The sequence below is a fragment of the Xenopus laevis genome, chromosome 6S (assembly GCF_017654675.1).
Source record: "Xenopus laevis strain J_2021 chromosome 6S, Xenopus_laevis_v10.1, whole genome shotgun sequence".
Taxonomy (NCBI): Eukaryota; Metazoa; Chordata; class Amphibia; order Anura; family Pipidae; genus Xenopus; species Xenopus laevis.
The window spans coordinates 83,365,880-83,384,008 of NC_054382.1; the positions used below are offsets into that span (position 1 = coordinate 83,365,880).

An 18,129-nucleotide genomic window follows, 5' to 3' on the forward strand; every position below is an offset into this window, starting at 1 on the left:
TTGACCCTGGCAGCCTGTTTTTTGAAAGATTTTCCAAATTAGGAAAACCTGGCAGGATATGCCTATGACTATGTATCGTGGATACAAAATGCGCCAGGATGATGTTTTGCTTTTAACATGTTGAAATAAAGATTCTCGAGTGCTCGCCGATCTTTCTTCTATTGCAGTCTCACCTCAGCTACGGGTTCGGGACGATGCACCCGCGCCACTTCATTGGGTGAGTGGAATTTTCTGCATATTATCCTCATAACTGCTGTTTGAAGTGTTTGTTGATCCAAAAGCAGGACCCGTGGTTTATACACCCGGGTCAGCGTGCTTACTGGGTGAGCATTTATGTTTGCCCGCTTTAGAGTTAACTGTCCAGTTTTGGATTTATTTTGGTGGCAAAGCCCTATTTGTATATGTTGCTAACTCCCTGCGGTCAATTATACCAAATTTTGGACCTACCGAACTGAGCATTCTTCATATTTTCCAAACCTGGCAGGATTACCTATGGTGATCATCCAATCGCCACATCATAGCCCCGCCCCTGCCATCAAGACCCACCCCCTGCAGCATCACAGCCCCACCCCCCATTGCATCACGGCCCGCCCGGATTCAACTGGGCCAACTACCCCCCTCCCTGATTCCCGTAGTTCGTTACCCCTGAAAGTGCCCCTAACACTTTGCTCACGTATCGGTGAAGAGCAGAACTCATGGGTGCTTCTTTTGCATCCCTGGTCTTCTTCGGGTCCTCTTTCTTTCCTTCGTCAATTTACAGCACTTTTGAAGCATGCGCAGTTGCTGTGATCCGGAACACTACTCCAACTGCGTATGCGCCAATATAGAGCTCCCTTACAGAAGAAGAAGATCTGGAAGATAGTGCCCATAAGCTCCGCTACTCTGATACGTAAGCAAAGTGTTAGAGGCAATTTCACGAGTAATGAACTATGAGGGGGGAAAGCAGGGAGGGGGGAACTATCTAGGGTAGTAGGTAGGGACTTTTCTTATTGGGGGGTTTAATTCTCCTTTAAATCCACACATTTCTGTGTTATTGCTGCCACACTATATTGTCCTTCTCTCTTTAAAATTGCCAAAGTCCACCAATAAAATAATTGTGAGCTGGGCTAAAAGCAGGAGGTGTTTTTTGCTCTCATTTGTATTCTTTGTGTTGTTAGAAGTATGTATGTATTGTATAAGGAAGTACTGCCACCCCGTGGCATTATCTAGAAGTACATATATACACTTTGAAAGTCCATTATACTAGGCATTTCCATTAGGGTTTATAAACACATTTTAAGATGAACATGGTTTAAGGAAAGGTGAGAAAATTAAGGCAACTAGAACTGAAGAGATCATGGTGATCAAATAATTTGGATTTCTGTGCAAAGTAGACACAGGGTTTCCTTTAATCCACAAAATGAGTTAGAAACCATAACTTTCTCAGTGAATGACCAGTTTAGTCTGTTTCATAGATTCAAAAAAATGTGGAGCTGTGTCCACTCTAAGCTGGAGTCAAAGTTGTATGTGGGGTTGTCTTTTTTTGAGCAATTAGGCCTATGGGTTAAATGATTGGATTAGATCAATTATCCCTCAAACCCGAAGATTCACTGGTTTTACAGATTTAACAAATGTGAGTGAGTGGAACCTAGCATGTATAACCAGATGTATTTACTGTTGTGGAAATGTGTGTAACTATAGTAGAGGAATATAATAATGCTTGCGTATATATGTATATTTTATGTAAGGCTACGGTAATATTCACTATAAACTGAGCACTCCTGTGCATGGGCACAAGTTATGACACTAATGCACACAAATTGTGGGGAACCCTTGTAATGGGTAGAGGATAACAAATTAAGGCTCAGAAAAGGAGTGCTTGAACCGAAGAAGACTATATATGGTTTATTTGTAGAATATTTCCCTCCCTGCTAAGCCTCTAGTAATGGTTTCAACACCAATCTCAGATGTTGAACTAAAACTCCTATTATAAACTGTGTTGAACTAAAACTCTTATTATAAACTGAGGTTTGAATGATGCAGCACAATTTTGAACACCAATTCCCTGCATTCCCTTCCTCTCAACATTTAGACTTGGGCAACACTGGGGTTAAAATCAGTTATATGAAATACGCTGGCTGATTTTAGCCCCATTTGGCCCTAGCCTTAGTCCACACCTCAATCCATTTAGCAACTCCAGATTATGCCTAGAAATGCTCCTGAATGTGTCCGGAAATGCTGCCAACAACCAATCAAACCAAAATCTTTTGTGGTCAAGTGAATCAGGACAGTTCCGTCTAATTTGGGACAATTTATGGCATTCTAGTTGGTGCAAACATCTTACAGGTTCTCTATTGGTTTTCCAGCATACAAATGAACAATGAAAAGTGTAGTGTAGAAACTTTGTCAGGTCTAGTTGGGAAGACACCTGACCTGACCCTTATTTTTACCTTCTGACAAAAATGCACTGACTGGCAAAACTCACAATTTTTGCCAGTAGCCATATGTGGGAATGGCTATTAACATTGTTCAGTTTGTCTGAATCACAGACTGAATGAGTGGCCCTTATCAAGTCCACATAGTGTACTTATTCACCAAGAAGGTAAATTGGCAGATGAAGTTTTCAGTTTGGTCCATACCTCTCAACTGACCTGCTTTTCACATGACAATGTTCAGCACACATCATATCCCAAATTGTAATTTTATTGTCCCGTGTGGCCTGGCTCCTCTCTTTCTAGACAGCTCTCTGCTTCAAGGAAAATAATTCCAAGATGGCTCTGTGATTTTTACAGGAGTTTAAACCCTGGCAGAGATGGGAAAGATCTTTGGTGTTCGTATTCTGTTCATGTAAGTGTAAATACGGTAATGCTTTTAGTCTATCCATTTCTGTAAAGATCTTACAGACTTGTCTGGGGTTAATAGAGTGCTCATTACCATTTCTACAGTGATTTTACTGGCATAATATGCAGATTATACATTTTCTGTAATAATTATTATTATATTATTATATCTGGCACGTCTGAGATTAATAGACTCCTTTTCCAATTTCTTTAGTAATTAAACTGGCATGTCAGGAGTTAATATTGCTGTCATGCATTTTATTTAGTGATTATAGTAGGATTAATATGCCCTTTAGCAATTGTATTAAGTGATTATACTGGCACGTCTCGGCACCTGGTGGGTGCTATTTAAGCTTCTGTGTGCTTGAAATACCATGCCCTATTAATCTCAGTCCAGACTAGGGTTGGCACCTTTTCTGAAAAAAAATACCAGCCTTCCTATATATTTATCTTTTTTCCTTATTAATAACATTGGGATAAACGATCATTTTTACTGGTCAGGCTGGTAAAATACCAGCCAGGTGGCGATACAAGTCCAGACCTAGTTGCAGCACCCACACTTAGGGTTGCCACCTCGCCAGTATTTTAATGGCCTGATTAATAAAAATTAATATAATTTATAGGGAAAACATCTAAATATACAGGAAGGCAGACACTAAATTGTAATATATGCCATCAAACAGAGTTTTCAGGGGATACGTGATGTGCAACAATAGGGATTTGTACAACAATGGTTAAAGGAACTAACACCAAAAGTGTTTTAAAAGTAATGAAAATATAATATAATATAGTGTTGCCCTGTTCTGGTAAAACGGATGTGTTTGCTTCAGAAACACTACTAAAGCCCATATAAACAAGCTGCTGTGTAGCAATGGTGGAAATTGAAAAAAGGCTATATGGCACAGGTTAAATAGTGGATAACAGATAACACCATTATGTTCTACAGAGCTTATCTGCTGTGTAACCTGAGCCTAGGGTTGCCACCTTTTTAAAATTTCTTTACTGGCTGGTGGGGGGCGGGGACACAAAGGAAGGGGCGGGCCGTGATATCAAAATGTGCAACGACAAAGGGGGCATAATCTTATTACTGGCAGCTACATTGCCAGTAAATTTGTAATACCGGCCCTGGCCTTGACAGGTATTTTACCGGCTAGGCCGGCAAAATACCGGCCGGGTGGCAACCCTACCTGAGCCTTTTCTCCTTTGAATGGCTGCCTCCATTGCTACACAGCAGCTTATTTATATAAACAATTGTAGTGTTTTTGAAGCAAACACACCAGTTTTACTAGTGTAGGGCAACACTACATTATATTTTTATTACTTTAAAACGCTTTCATTTTTGATGTTACTATTACTTTAAAAAAAAAACAAAAAACAGAGCGCTGTCTGTTGTGGAAAACAATAAAGTTCTCCACAACAGAAAACGACCTAGAACTGCAGTGACGGTCTATGAGCAGGCCCAGGCGTCATGTGAGCTAACGTCACAACAAATGATGTGCCAGGAAGGGAGTTTCAGGTTTTAGCTACACAATGGAAGAAACCATTCATCGGGCGGAGGGGGTAGCAGTTATTAACTACTATACAGTACGTCGACTTATGCATTAATGCTATTTCTAACGGCTACGGGAAAATATCTATATGCAGCGTCCGTCATAAATCGTAAAAACGTGGATTTTGCCATGTCTCTTAACGTTCTTGCGTTTCCTCGTGGTTGTTTAATGGTATGAACTTAAGAATTGGAGGCGGGATTGTGACGCAGACGCCGCCATTTTGTCTCTGTGCGCACTTAAGGTGGTTGTTTGTGGTGCCAGGCCCGTGCTGTCGCTACACCCGCCACCTCGCAAAGCGGCCGGTCGGCTTTAGCTGTGGTAGATTGTTGTGTTAAGGGTTGGACGTTTGCGAGGAACCGAAGACTTCCGCCTGTTCTCTGATTAACAGTCTCATCGTTCGCCGTCATCCCCTTCACCCCCGTCACAGCGCGACACGAGTCCGGACTATGGGTGGGTCGGGGTTTATTAGGGTGCGCAGCTCATTGAGCAGTGTAGGTCTGATGCAGTGGGGTCCGTTGGGGTCCCTGGTCTTTTCTTGACATGGATCCCCCTGGAGCACTCGCCTTCACCACCGCCAGCCTCCCCCTACAGAGACAGCTGCCCCGGTTCCCAAATACCCGCACCCAGTCTCTCATAGACCCCCAGACAGACATGACAGGCAGCCAGCGCGACTAGGACATCCGAGCAGCCACCCCTCTAACAAAGTATCGCCTAATCCTCGTCACGTGGCTGCGATTCTTCTCGAGCACTTGCGCTACAGTTCGGAATGATCGCGTGTGGCGACATGATCGCTCTAACGCGTCGCTAAGCCTTTATAATGGGAGGCCGAACATGTAAGTGTAGTATCAGTTTGACTGCCTAGTGCTTTTGGCTCTGTCTTGTTCCCGTAGCACGTGCTCTTTTAGCTCACTGGCATCATGATGTCCCTACCCAGGGGCTGTCAGCTGCACTCCAACATGGTCCCCATCTCTGGCCAAATCCCTGGAATCGTATCAAAACTCAATGTGTGCTGTGATCAATTGCTCTCACCCTACCACACAGATAAATAGTACTAGATTGTCACGGTATACAAGCTGTAGACTGGGGGCTGTTGACCTAAAGCGAATTGACACCAGTGGAATTTAGAATGCAGGTTTATTCTGGAGGTTTTTCTTTGGGCAGGGAGATTTGATATGCCTGTGGAGGATGGGTTATGAGTTTATGGTTCAGGTTAGTGGCAGGGAATAAATTTCTATTTTTATTTCAGTTATACCCTAGTGTTTTAACTGGTTTTGTTTTAAGTGTTAGAAAAATGCCTCTTTTAGTTCCATCGAAAAACACCACCCTGTATGTCACGGCGGTACAGCCTGTTCTAGTTCCTGACCCTGATAGGAAGGCTTAACACACACAACTGCCTGAATAGTGCATTGGGTTGCGCTGCCCACTTGATTTAGTCACTTAAATCTTGTAACATGGCTTGTTTCTGCTGAACTGGTGTCCTACACGCACACAAATATACCCGCCATTAGCAACAAGCTTTAGAAGCGTTTGCACCAGCTGTTATAAAACAAAACAAAAAAAAAAACACAATATGGGGGACCCAAACTGTCGCAAGAAGCAGGCTCTTAACAGACTGCGCTCTCAGCTACGGAAGAAGAGAGAATCTTTAGCTGACCAGTTTGAATTCAAGATGTACGTCGCTTTTGTGTTCAAGGACAAGGTAATAACACCAACAGGCTACGACAATTTGTTCTGTATGTATACCTTAGGGCCTATTGATCTTGCTGTGTAAAACATTGGAGAAAAACATGTCAGAATCAACCAATCAGTAGTTCAATTTCAACAGTTAGGGCAGAGACAAATGGGCAGATTAGTTGCCTGGCAACGAATCTCTAGTTGCCCCGAAGAAATCTCCCCAAAATGCCTTCCCACCGACTAGAATGTAAATTGCCGGCGGGATGGCACTTGGTTTTCCGAAGTTGTCTCACGAGGAAACTTCGGAAAACAAATTGCTGAGAGTGCCATCCCACCAGCGATTTACATTCTAGTTGGTGGGAAGGCAGTTCAGGGAGATTAGTTGCCCGAAGAAGAGATTTGACGCCGAGCGACTAATCTCCCCAAATCTGACCGTGTGTCTCTACCCTTAACCTACAAGTTGGGGAAAACTTGAGCAAAGATCTGATTGGTTGCTATGGGCAACATCACCAGTCATTTTTCTCCACTGTTTTACACAGCATGATAAATAGGCCCCCATGTGACGGTTAAATACACAAGTGGCTGATGGAGTATAAAAACTCATAGAATGGCCTGTGCAGTGTACTTAGTTCACTGGAATCTTATTTGTTACTATTAGTGAAAGGTGGATTCCATTTAAGTAATTTACAGGTTTCGCTGGTGCTTTTCCACCAGTAGAGAATGTGTCCTATATGTGTTTTCATTTGTTTGCATGCAGAAAACATTAATATGTATAATAATGTGAAGTTGAGGCTAATCCAAATTTGACTTGAGTGGAGCGATCACTCCAGTAAAAAATGGTGCAGGCTCATGTATATTTTAAATTTCCGGTCTGATGCAAATCTCTTAAAGGAACCATAACACCAAAAAATTTGTTTCCTAAAGTAATTATATAATGTTGTACTGCACTGGTAAAACTGGTGTTTGTTTCAGAAAGACTACTATAGTTTATATAAACATGCTTCTGTGTAGCCACGGGGGCAGCCATTTCAAAGCTAAAAATAGCTACACAGACACCTTTTGTTCTTGATTCACGTTTCCCCACTAATGGCTTTTCTCTAGAAGTTCCCTACTTCAAATATTGCCAGGCACTTTCAATTGTATTGAAAAACCAGGGCTCAGAAGGAGAATACCCTTCTTCCTTTGATTTTTCCTGTGTAGTCAGGACAATTTGCATCTCTGCCTAGCAACTGCAACCATGATTATCATTTATTAACAAGTCTTTAAAAAAAGTGGCAGAATATTTTGCAGTACTGTAAAATAAATGGGTGTATGTATAATTTAAGATTACGCAAACTGTAAGAATGAAAAAAAAATGATGTGTATCTTTATCATTTTTTGCAGAAAAAGAAGTCGGCATTATTTGAGGTGGCTGACGTGATTCCAGTTATGACCAATAACTATGAAGAAAATATTCTGAAAGGTGTGCGAGATTCCAGCTATTCCTTGGAAAGTTCCATTGAGCTTCTACAGAAGGATATAGTACAGCTTCATGCACCTCGCTACCAGTCCATGCGCAGGGTAAAAACTTATGGTTGTTATGATGCACAAGTGTAATGTATTTTTTTTTTATTCTTATTACAAACATTATCCTGAGTTGTAACTTTTCTTAAAGGGGTTGTTCACCTTCCAAACACTTTTTTTTCCAATTCAGTTGTTTTTCCAAAACCTAAGTTTAAAGTTGATTATCTCTGTCTCTGGTGTTTCAGTCTGGCAGCTCATTAATTTACAACATTTAATTGATACATTTCTCAGCAGTATTAGCAACTATTGTATCAATTCTAACAGCTGCCTGTAATGAAACTCAGGGATTCTGCTCAGCAGGGACAAAGATAAGAAATGTATCAACTAAATGTATCAATTTAGAACAGTTTACACGGTCGGCGACCTCCCTCCCAGAGTTGCTTCAGGAGGTGACACTTTACGCTTCAATATTCGAAAAAATGTCTCGCACAGAAAATAGAAAGTCATTATTTCTGGTGATCTATCTGAAAACAACTAGTTGTTTGAAGGTGAACCACCCCTTTAAAGAGATCACATTACAGAAGTAGTGTAACACATTCATTACTGGAGTACAACATATTTTCCAATATTTTACAAGTAGTTCAGCTCTGAATTAACTTTTAATATGAGTTAGATACAATCTGCAGTTGATCTTTAGTTTCTTCTGCATTTTCAAAATAACTTTTGTTTAATTTACCCCAGCAACCATTCTGGTTTCAGTGAGACTCAATAATAAATGAGAGGGGACCTGAATGGAAAGATTTAATATTTAAAAGAAAAATATTACAATAGTAGCCTTGGATCAAGCGTTTTTCTGGTTGGTGTTTCTGGTTGGTGATCCTATTTAAAAGCAGAAGAGTTGTGCAAATAAAAAATGAAGACAGAAGTTCATGTGTGCTTCAAAAGTGGGAAACTGCTCTTTGCAGGCCCAGGTGCAAGTTGTCCCCTCTGTCAGTATTGATCAATAAAAGCAGCAGCACTCCGGTATTATTTGTAAAAAAAACTTTACTTAAAGCGCTGCTTTTATTGAAGTTGGTAAGATGAGGACATTTAGTAGCATTAACATTTAAATGTGAAACACCTCTTTAGGAATCTTGTCCTTTAGGAAATAATGTTCACAGTAACACCTTACGTTATGTTGCTTGTGGGCCTTAAAAATTGATACCACAGTCTCTAAAGCTTCCCAATATATAGTAATTAGTGATGAGCAAATATGTCCCTTTTCGCTTTGCCAAAAATTTGTGGAACTTTTTGATTGTGCATAATTTTTGGAGGAAATTCCTTTAGTCTATGCTTTTTGTTTTGGCACTTTGTTTCTGCTTTGGGAGAGCAAAATCATGTGCATTTTTCGCTCAGTACACTGCCGCACACATCTACACTGCTAAGAGTTCCTCCTCTCCACTATGCTGCAACTGCTTTTTCAGTAGGAAAAAAAGGCTCTCATGTTGCCAATTTCTTAAACATGTTTGATTTTTTTTTCTGGTTAAATGGTAATAGTATCTACTACTACACTATGTTGCTATTTAAGCAAAAAGAATAATCTATAGTTTATGTATTACTATTAACTTACAAACGCAGGCACAATTAACATTAAAGGAGAACCAAACCCTTGCTAATAAAAACCCCTACCCTACATAGACCCCTCCCCCCCAGCCTAGGAGGTACCTTTGGTAAATGCCTCTAACTCTATTTGCCCTCGGTGCAGATTCAGGGAATCGGAGTTCATGTGCGCCATCCTTTTTCTTTTTGGTAATCTTTGAGTCTTCCGGCACTTCGGCAATTTCCATGACTTTCAGCACATGCGCAGTTGGATTGATCCAACTCCACATGTGCCGTTATTCCACTATTCTCGAAGATTACCGAAGAATTATAAAATGGCTGCCGTCAACTCTGATGCCCTGAATCTCCACCAAGGGGTAAGTAAAGAGTTGGGCATTTACCAAAGGTCACCTAGGCTGGGGGGGAGCAGGGAGGGGGGGGGGTCTATGTAGGATAGGGGGATGGGTGTTTTTATTAGCAAGTGTTTAGTTCTCCTTTAAATCTGACAGATTAAATCAACAGATCTCTGGGTGCTTTATATCCCACATTAAAAAAATACACATTAATTAAATATTTGTGTCCTTGCAGTTTTGCAAAATTCTTTGCCACCAGTGAAATGCAGAAGTTCACGGCGAATCTGTATGTTGCAAAATTTTCACTAATCACTAGTAGTGATTCCTTGTGATATGTTTTACATTCATAGTCCCATTATTCTGCGTTCATGAGTATAATACTATAAAGGGCTGTGTATAACAGTACAGGCAAATATCCCTGTTGAGAATACTGATATAAATTAGCTGTTGTACCTCCCAATATAGGATGTTATTGGATGCACTCAAGAGATGGACTTTATTCTTTGGCCAAGGAATGACATTGAGAAGATTGTCTGTCTTCTTTTTTCAAGATGGAAGGGATCTGAAGAACCCTACAGGCCAGTTCAGGTAAATCAAGATTGTAAAAGGTTTAATAAAATGATTTTTTTCCTCTAGCCAGTATTACATAAAGGTAGGAAGGTGCAAAATACTTCATAATTTTTCCAGGCTGTCTGTCTTAGGAAAAATCGTAAAAATGTATTTCTAAGGGATTTCAAACTGAGAAACCAGGGAATGCTGCAATTGCTGCACATAGCTAATGGACGAAGTTGGTAGGAATTCACTGAATCCAATTTTTCATGTTTATCTGAACCCTAAATTACATATGCAAATTGGCAAACCTGCAGGGGTTGGAACTATGAGGGGGGGGGGGAAACCCTGCCACCTTTAGTTGTTGCAGGATTCTAAAAATTTGGTTCAGCCGAATCCCTAAAAGTTAGTCTAAAATGAACAGTCTGATAGATATAATGCAAAAGGTTTTGTTTTGTTTATTCTTAACGGTGGGTAAGTCATCGCATAGAGCTTACCAAAAATTAGGAGAAATTCCGCTTGTCTTGTATTTTTAAGGGAGTAGTTATTAAAGGCAGAACTCGCCTTCACCCTTAATTAAATGTCCCCAAAAACCCTGGTAATCTGGTAATTGTTTTTATGACGTTGGGGCTGTAATGACAAGAAGAAATCTTTGTCACTTTACATTCAGATGAACTATAAGGGAAATAGTAAGGGTCACAGGTGCTATTGGAATGCAATATTTATCAAACATGAGAGCAGCTATTGCAATTTAAAGTGAAAGAAGTACATCTATGCTACACCAGGGAGGTTGCCTTCAGTTTTTTTTTGTTTTGTTTTTTTTTTAAACCCTACATTCGATATTTGACATAAGATCGAAATCCCAGTAAACACTAGATAATCCATCCTTAAGTGCATTTAAACCCTCATGGCTGCTGTTCTTGTTCATCTAAAACTGATTGTTATTCACATACAAGCTGAGAAACAGAGGCTACCCATTATCTATATTTCAGATTGTGTGGGCTACATCAGAAGAGAATACAGGTATGGGATCCATGATCCGGAACCCGTTATCCAGAAAGTTCAGAATTATGGAAAGTCTCCCATAGACTCCATTTTATCCAAATACACATTTTTAATTATTATTTCCTTTTTTCTCTATAATAATAAAACAATAGTTTTTACATGATCGAAAAGAATATATAATTAATCTTTATTGAAAGCAGAACCAGACCATTGGGGTTATATAATTTTTCATGCTTTTCTAGTAGATTTAAGGTATGAAGATCCATATTATAGAAAGATCCATTATCCGGAAAGCCCCAGGGCCCTAACATTCTGGATAATAGGTCCCATACCTGTAGCTTTAATACATCAAACTGTATCCTGTGAAGCATGTTTTGCAATTACTGACTTTTTTTCTTCTTCCTGTATTTTAGGCCAAGTTTGAATTTCATCACGGAGATTATGAAAAACATCTTCTGCACATTCTGAGCCGGAAAGACAAGACTGGTATTGTTGTAAACAATCCTAGCCAGTCAGTGTTCCTATTTATTGATAGACAACATTTGCAGGTAATTGAACATTGCAGCATATACGGTGTTAACCTTTAAACAGCAATGCTTTGAAATGTTGCTTAAACAAGGTGTCAAAATATTTTTTACAAATCTAGGATGCTGCCATTCTAGCATGTGTATAGTAAAAGTATTTAGTCAGCTCATCTTTGTTGTTGTGCAGCAATAATAGCCTTAATTATTTTGGGTTACATACTTAACTGATTTGTTAGTTCTTTGGGAGAAATTCTGGCCCATTTTTCTAGTTATTTAGGTAGTTGGGTACCACAATTTCCAAATAGTCCCACAGATCCTCTACGGGATAGAAATCGGGATTTGATTGAGCCATTACTGAACATTCACATTTTGTTCAATGATTCAATGTTACATTGGCCACATGTTGAAATCCTTGTTTAGCTAAAAGATGACATTTCTCCCAAGAATTGGTATAGCAGATTTACCAACAATTCATCTATTTTACACACAGGAGTGCACCCCTTGTTTGCAGTCTGGTTATATTGCAAAAAAATAACATATCAGAAATCAGGCAATATCCGATCACTCAGGTTCCACTATTAAATTCAAATGTCTTCAGGGATAGCAAAGAAAAAATCTAGTTATTGTGCAACTTGAACATTATGCTTTATCTATCTATTTCCACCAGTTCATACCAATACTCCATATAAAAGAATTTTCTCAGGGCTTTGTGAGCCTATGTTATATTGGAGTTTTTCTTTGTTTCAATTGCATTCTGTGGCAAATAGTTGGTGAGTTGTGTTTTGGCAGCACAACAGCTTTCACAATAGGGGTACGTTATTTACAATATAGCATTGCACTTTACTAATGTCATGAAATAGAGTCCTACGCAGAACCAATTTCTAAGGCCTGTGACCCATTTTAATCCGCTACCGGACCCGCAACTGCCTTATCCGCAACCCGTTGACCACCATCAAACAGGAAGTGATGGTGCTGCAAACTGGAAGTGACATCAAAAGTAGGCTGGACAGAAACAAGTTTTGTAAAACTTTAAAAGGAGTAAAATATAGACCATATTACATAAGATAAGAAATGTAGATGAGACCTGTGGGTATACTCGCACCTTTTTTTTTTTTTTTTTGCGACCCGCTGCAGGACTCTATCATGGTACTCTAAAAGCATTGTGCCTTTCTTATATATTCTTTCTATAAAGGGGTACATCATCATAATATATGTTTTGTTGAGTTGTGACACGATACATCACTACTCGTCCGATGATATCACTAAGCACAATTTCTATATCATTAAGAAGATATTCATGACTATTGTGTATTATAAGGTTATAGCAGTAGGGGGGTGTCTTGTGATTTTACTTCTATGCAGACATAACGGGCAGTCTATGCCACAAACAATTGTTTGAAAAGATTCTGATCATATTACTGTTACCGAGTACAACTTAATATTGAGAACCTATGTACAAATGTCAGGATATATTTATTGAAAATGTTCATCTTTGTTTTATCTTGTTTGTAGACTCCTAAAAGCAAAGCTACAATCTTCAAGTTATGCAGCATCTGTCTGTACCTGCCACAGGAACAACTTACCCATTGGGTAGTTGGCACTATTGAGGATCACCTTCGCCCTTACATGCCAGAATAAGGTTTTGACCAGCCAAACTGGGAAGATCAGTTATTAGCAGCAATTTTATTTTCTTCTAAATTACAGAAGAATATGGACTCATGCTCAGAACACTTGTATGTTGTGAATCTTCATGCTGGATATTTTTTTTTTGTCATTTTTGTATCAGAACTTTTTTTTTTTTTTTTAATTTCATTTTTTGTTTTTACTTTGTGTGTGGACCTTGTGAAGAGAGGATGTTCAATACATCTCTTGTTATAGATTCTTAAAATGTGAATTGATGGGACTGTGTCACACTGAATCAAATGTATCTGAAACCACAAGGTATTTTGTTTGGTGGTCTTCCCATTTGCACTGGTCATTCCCCTATCACTTACATGACAGTATTGAGGGTGAAAAAAAATGAATGTAAGTTGTATAAATAGCTTTGCTGCTTCACTATATTATGAAAGCATCTGAATCTCTTTAAGCATACCATATGTTGGCTTACAATGAAGACTGGCTCAGATATATATGGAAAAGGAAATTCTGTTTATTCAGCATTTGCTTTCATATCTTAGTTCAGTTTGCAGGGCAGTGAAGAAGTTCTGGCACTTTTACACTTTGATATCTTCTCCCAGTTGCTGCATAACAGTGTTTTCCCTACTTATGGAACACACAAGTCTAAGGTGTCTGCAGTAACTATATATTAAAACGACTTTAAATTCTTGGAAATTTAGAAACCATGTTTTTGAGGATAGGTATCGAAATACGAACCTGCTGGCGATTTGTGCAAATATTACTTTTTCCTAAAATAAAGTAATATTTTTATAGTTAAAAATAAAACCCTTGGTGGTTTCAATAAAGTAAAGTTAGAACACCGTTACAAATTGTAAAAGAAGTTTGAAGTGTGAAATTTGGTTCAAAGAATCATTTTATTTTGTGCAATGATAAGGTTGACTACTGTATTGTTTTTAAGAGAAGGCTTTTCTGAAAGGTTTCCGTACCTTTCATGAATTAACTTGTATAGACCTATTCCCTTTGGCTAATACTAGTGCTTACCTGATTTAATTGTATCTAGCTTTGTTTGAAATTGGATTACATTGGAAATTAAAATAAATGATCTAAATGAAATCTGATCTTGCTGCCATATTGAACTTCTATACATTTGAACATTTTGTGACACTGAGCGTTCTCTAATGGAAATATATATATATATATATATATATATATATATATATATATATATCTATCTATCAAGCCCTTGCAATTTTATTATGCGATTGTGCAATGTTTTGGGGACACGCCCCTTTGGCATTGACACACTGCACAATCACATAATAAAATTGCAAGGGCTTACCCAGCTATCGCAACTCCTGTGTGCCAGTGAAATTCTTCTTCCAGTAGCTGATGCTACAGCAGTGGCAATTGATCCGGATACCAAATTAAACCAGTATCTCTGCTGCCAGTTTACATTAACTTGAATGTATTGCTAATCTACCTTCTATCATGAATGTGTTATTGTATGTATGCACAGCCATCCAAAACATATAGTAGACAAATGATTGAGCTTCTATATTAATTTCTGCAGGGCTAGAGCAGTGTTTCCATACAACCCAATACTCTGAAGATGTAGTATGGGGACATACATTGTCGATTGAGTTGCTTAGAATTCATTTCTTTCATTACTAGGGATACTTCTATCTGATTTTCCAAACTGCTGTGCAATTTTCAACATTTTGTGCTCTGTAAGTGACTCTTCCAGGGACACATAACTTGGTAAAACTATTATCCAGACAACCTAAGCTTTTTAAATTGAATTTGTCTGCAATTCCACTTCTGTACTAAGATATACAGTTGTGTTCGTAATAATAGCAATGTGTTTAAAAAAAGAAGCGATTAAAGCTCAAAATCCTTAATAGCTTTTATTCCTATACATGCACTGGGAACACGGCACATTATAATCAAACCATGAAGAAAAATGGATCAAATTTCCTATTCCTTTACAGAAATTGACAAAAAGGAAATAATTCAAAAGGTGGTGGGTTTTTGGAAATAAATAGACCCAACACCATCGTATGAGAAACATCCCCATATGATGCTGCTTGTGCTTCACACTGTACTGTGACTTGAATTCAGACTGAGGCCTCTGGACCCAAAAAGAACAATCTTGCTTTCATCAGTCCACAATGTCACGGCATTTCTCTTTAGGCCAGTCAATGTATTTGGCAAATTGTAACCTCTTCAGCACATTTTTTCAACAATGGGTCTTTGCAGGGGCTTCTGGCCGATCGCTTGGCTTCACATAGGTCTCCTCTGATTGTTGCCGTATTCACAAGTTACTTTGGACTTTCTTTGATCTTCCTGGAGCTGATCATTGTTGAGTCTTTGCCATTTTGACTATTTTTCTATCCATTTGAATGGTGGTTTTCAGTTTTCTTCCACATCTTTCAGGTTTTCATTGCCATTTATAAGCATTTGAGATACTTTTATCTGAGCAGCCTATCATTTTCTGCACTTCATATGTTTTCCCCTCTGCAATCAACTTTTTAATCAAAGTATGCTGTTCTTTTGAACAATGTCTGGAACAACCTATTTTGTGCAGAATTTCAGAGAGAAATGCACTATAACCAACATGCACAACATTTGTTGCCTTCCTTCTTTAAATTAAGGGCCATACTTGACACCTGTTTTTTCACAGAATGGGAAGGTGGGGAAGTGTTCCGCTGATGCAGTAAGTATGTAGCCAGTAACTTCCGGTTCCGGGCGCTCACTTTTGGTTTCGGGGAAGAGTCAGTGGAGAAAAATTTCACCAATTTTGAATGTTGCAAAGAACGGACATCACGGGGAGGGGGTCCTATCGTCAGTATAAACTGACAGGAAAACTCAGAATATACGTCCAAACCTGAGGATACAACAAAAGTTTGAGTTTGAGGAGTTAGTTCTTTTTCAATTGTTGTGTCTTGCTCCTAGTGGTACCAGCTATCCCCCACTGTCCCTGTGTCCCCCAAGCAGACAATGGAGAAATAGAATTTCTAGCGAAAATTGTGAGCTATCAGGTTAGTGATGTTGGACTGCTATTATTCCGATCACAACTGTAGGTTGAAAAGCTAATGGAAGGCACCATGTTCTCAGAGCACATTGGTACCAAGCCTGTTGGGTTGCTTAAGTGGATTTCCAGTAGTTCACCACTAGGGTTGCCACCCAGCTGGTATTTTACCGGCCTAGTCAGTTAAACACCTTCCAGGGCCGGTATTACCAATTTACCGGCAATATAGCTGCCGGTAATTTGTAATACCATTTACAAAATCCCTTTCCTGCAGATGAAAACTTACATTTTTGTCGGCTTTGGGCCCCGCCCCTTTGTGACGCTACCTGTGGCTCTGCCCCTTTTGTGACGCCCCTTGTTGGTCCCGCCCCTTTATTTTCCGCCCCCACCACTGGCCGGTAATTTTTTTTTAAACAGGTGGCAACTCTATTCGCCGCATACTTTACACTGCATGGCCAGGTAAGTTCACGCCAAAATACCATATACACATGGAAAGTGCACGTTCTGGAATTCAGCATGTATACATTTTGTACTAGAAACTGTTTTAAATGATAAATACTGCTTTAATTTTAAAATCTACAAAGATTACATTAAACAGCTCGCAGAATAACATACCTTTCTTTCTGCATTTACATTTATTTCACTTCTTTATTACGGTTCTTTGTCTACTCTGAAGCTCTGCCACCTTTGCCTGCCTGTGTTCAGAGTTTAAAGGGGACCCATCACCCCAAAAAAATATTAAAAATCCTATTTCATCACAATAGGCAAGCAAAATGAACTTTAATTATACTATATAAATTATTTGACTCTTATTTCCTTCCGTCTGGGAATGAATAATTATAGCAAGCAGGCATTTTGTGGACACTGTTATTAAGACAAGCCTTGCATCATCTCAGAATCTTGTTTGTGCCCATCCCCATGCACTGGCTACACAATTAAATGGTTAAGAGAACGGAGGAATGTGTGGAGAGCAGTGACATCTAGGAAGTGCTGAATGGAAAGTGAAAGTAATTGTCTGCCCCACCTATTGCCTAAGGCAATATTTGATTGACAGCTGAGATTTTTAAACGAGTTACAACAGCTATGAATGCTTTATTAAAAATTGATATTGTATTTAATGTTTAATTTGAAAAGGACTTTTATTATACAGCTTTGTGTGTCTGGGTGACAGGTCCACTTTAAGGGCATCCTCTTCTGTCCCATACAATCCTCTTCATCTTGCACACTTGGCACTAGTCCTAGATCAGCTTCAACTGCACATGTTCTGGCAGACTCCATGTTGGCGAACTGGCAAAAAAAGACCAGTGAACTTTGCTGCACTGCATTTCATCAGGCTTTTAAATAGTAGCACTTTTCTATGTCATTTTTTGTATGTAGGGGAGGTTAGTTCTCATTTAATTCATTTCTCCCTTCCATAAAATTAATTTGCTTCTCAAGAGAGGTGAGCACATCAAAAGCAAAACTATAATAAAGGACATGTAAAGCCTACATTTTCCTACCATGTATATAAGTTGGGCATATCTTCCAACCAAGTCACATCATTTGTACTGCATATACCCCCTCCATTTGCCAGTGTCATCACATTTTCCTAAAACAAATAGCTTTCCCCTTGGGCCATTTTCCCTCTGACACATCATCAGTAACATTGAGACATGCGTGCTGTACTGTTCCTGCAATGCAGAATGCAGATTACACACGCACAACATACTGATAAAAAGTTCTGCTGGGGGTTGAGCACTGTAATAGTTAAGCTGAACTCAGGAGTGGTTAGGAAAAAAATCAGATCAGACAGCTAGAGTTTCTATGGGAACCAATAATACTTTCTCTTGCCTAAATTGGGGGACACAGGCACCATGGGGATGAAGATCCTGCAGCTGGAGATTGGACACTAAACAGTTAAACCTTTGACTCCTCCTCCTGCTCTGGGCT

The 18,129-nt window shown here is 39.2% G+C and overlaps 1 protein-coding gene across 1 annotated transcript; it reads left to right on the top strand.

The window, feature by feature from the left end:
• The first annotated feature begins 4,289 nt into the window (after positions 1-4,289).
• c6orf62.S (chromosome 6 open reading frame 62 S homeolog) lies at positions 4,290-14,285 on the top strand. Its single transcript, XM_018269535.2, has 5 exons — positions 4,290-6,068; positions 7,427-7,603; positions 9,943-10,065; positions 11,445-11,579; positions 13,068-14,285. Exons 1-5 carry the CDS (start codon positions 5,940-5,942, stop codon positions 13,191-13,193), a joined length of 690 nt encoding a protein of 229 aa, XP_018125024.1. The 5' UTR covers positions 4,290-5,939; the 3' UTR covers positions 13,194-14,285.
• Positions 14,286-18,129: the final 3,844 nt, after the last annotated feature.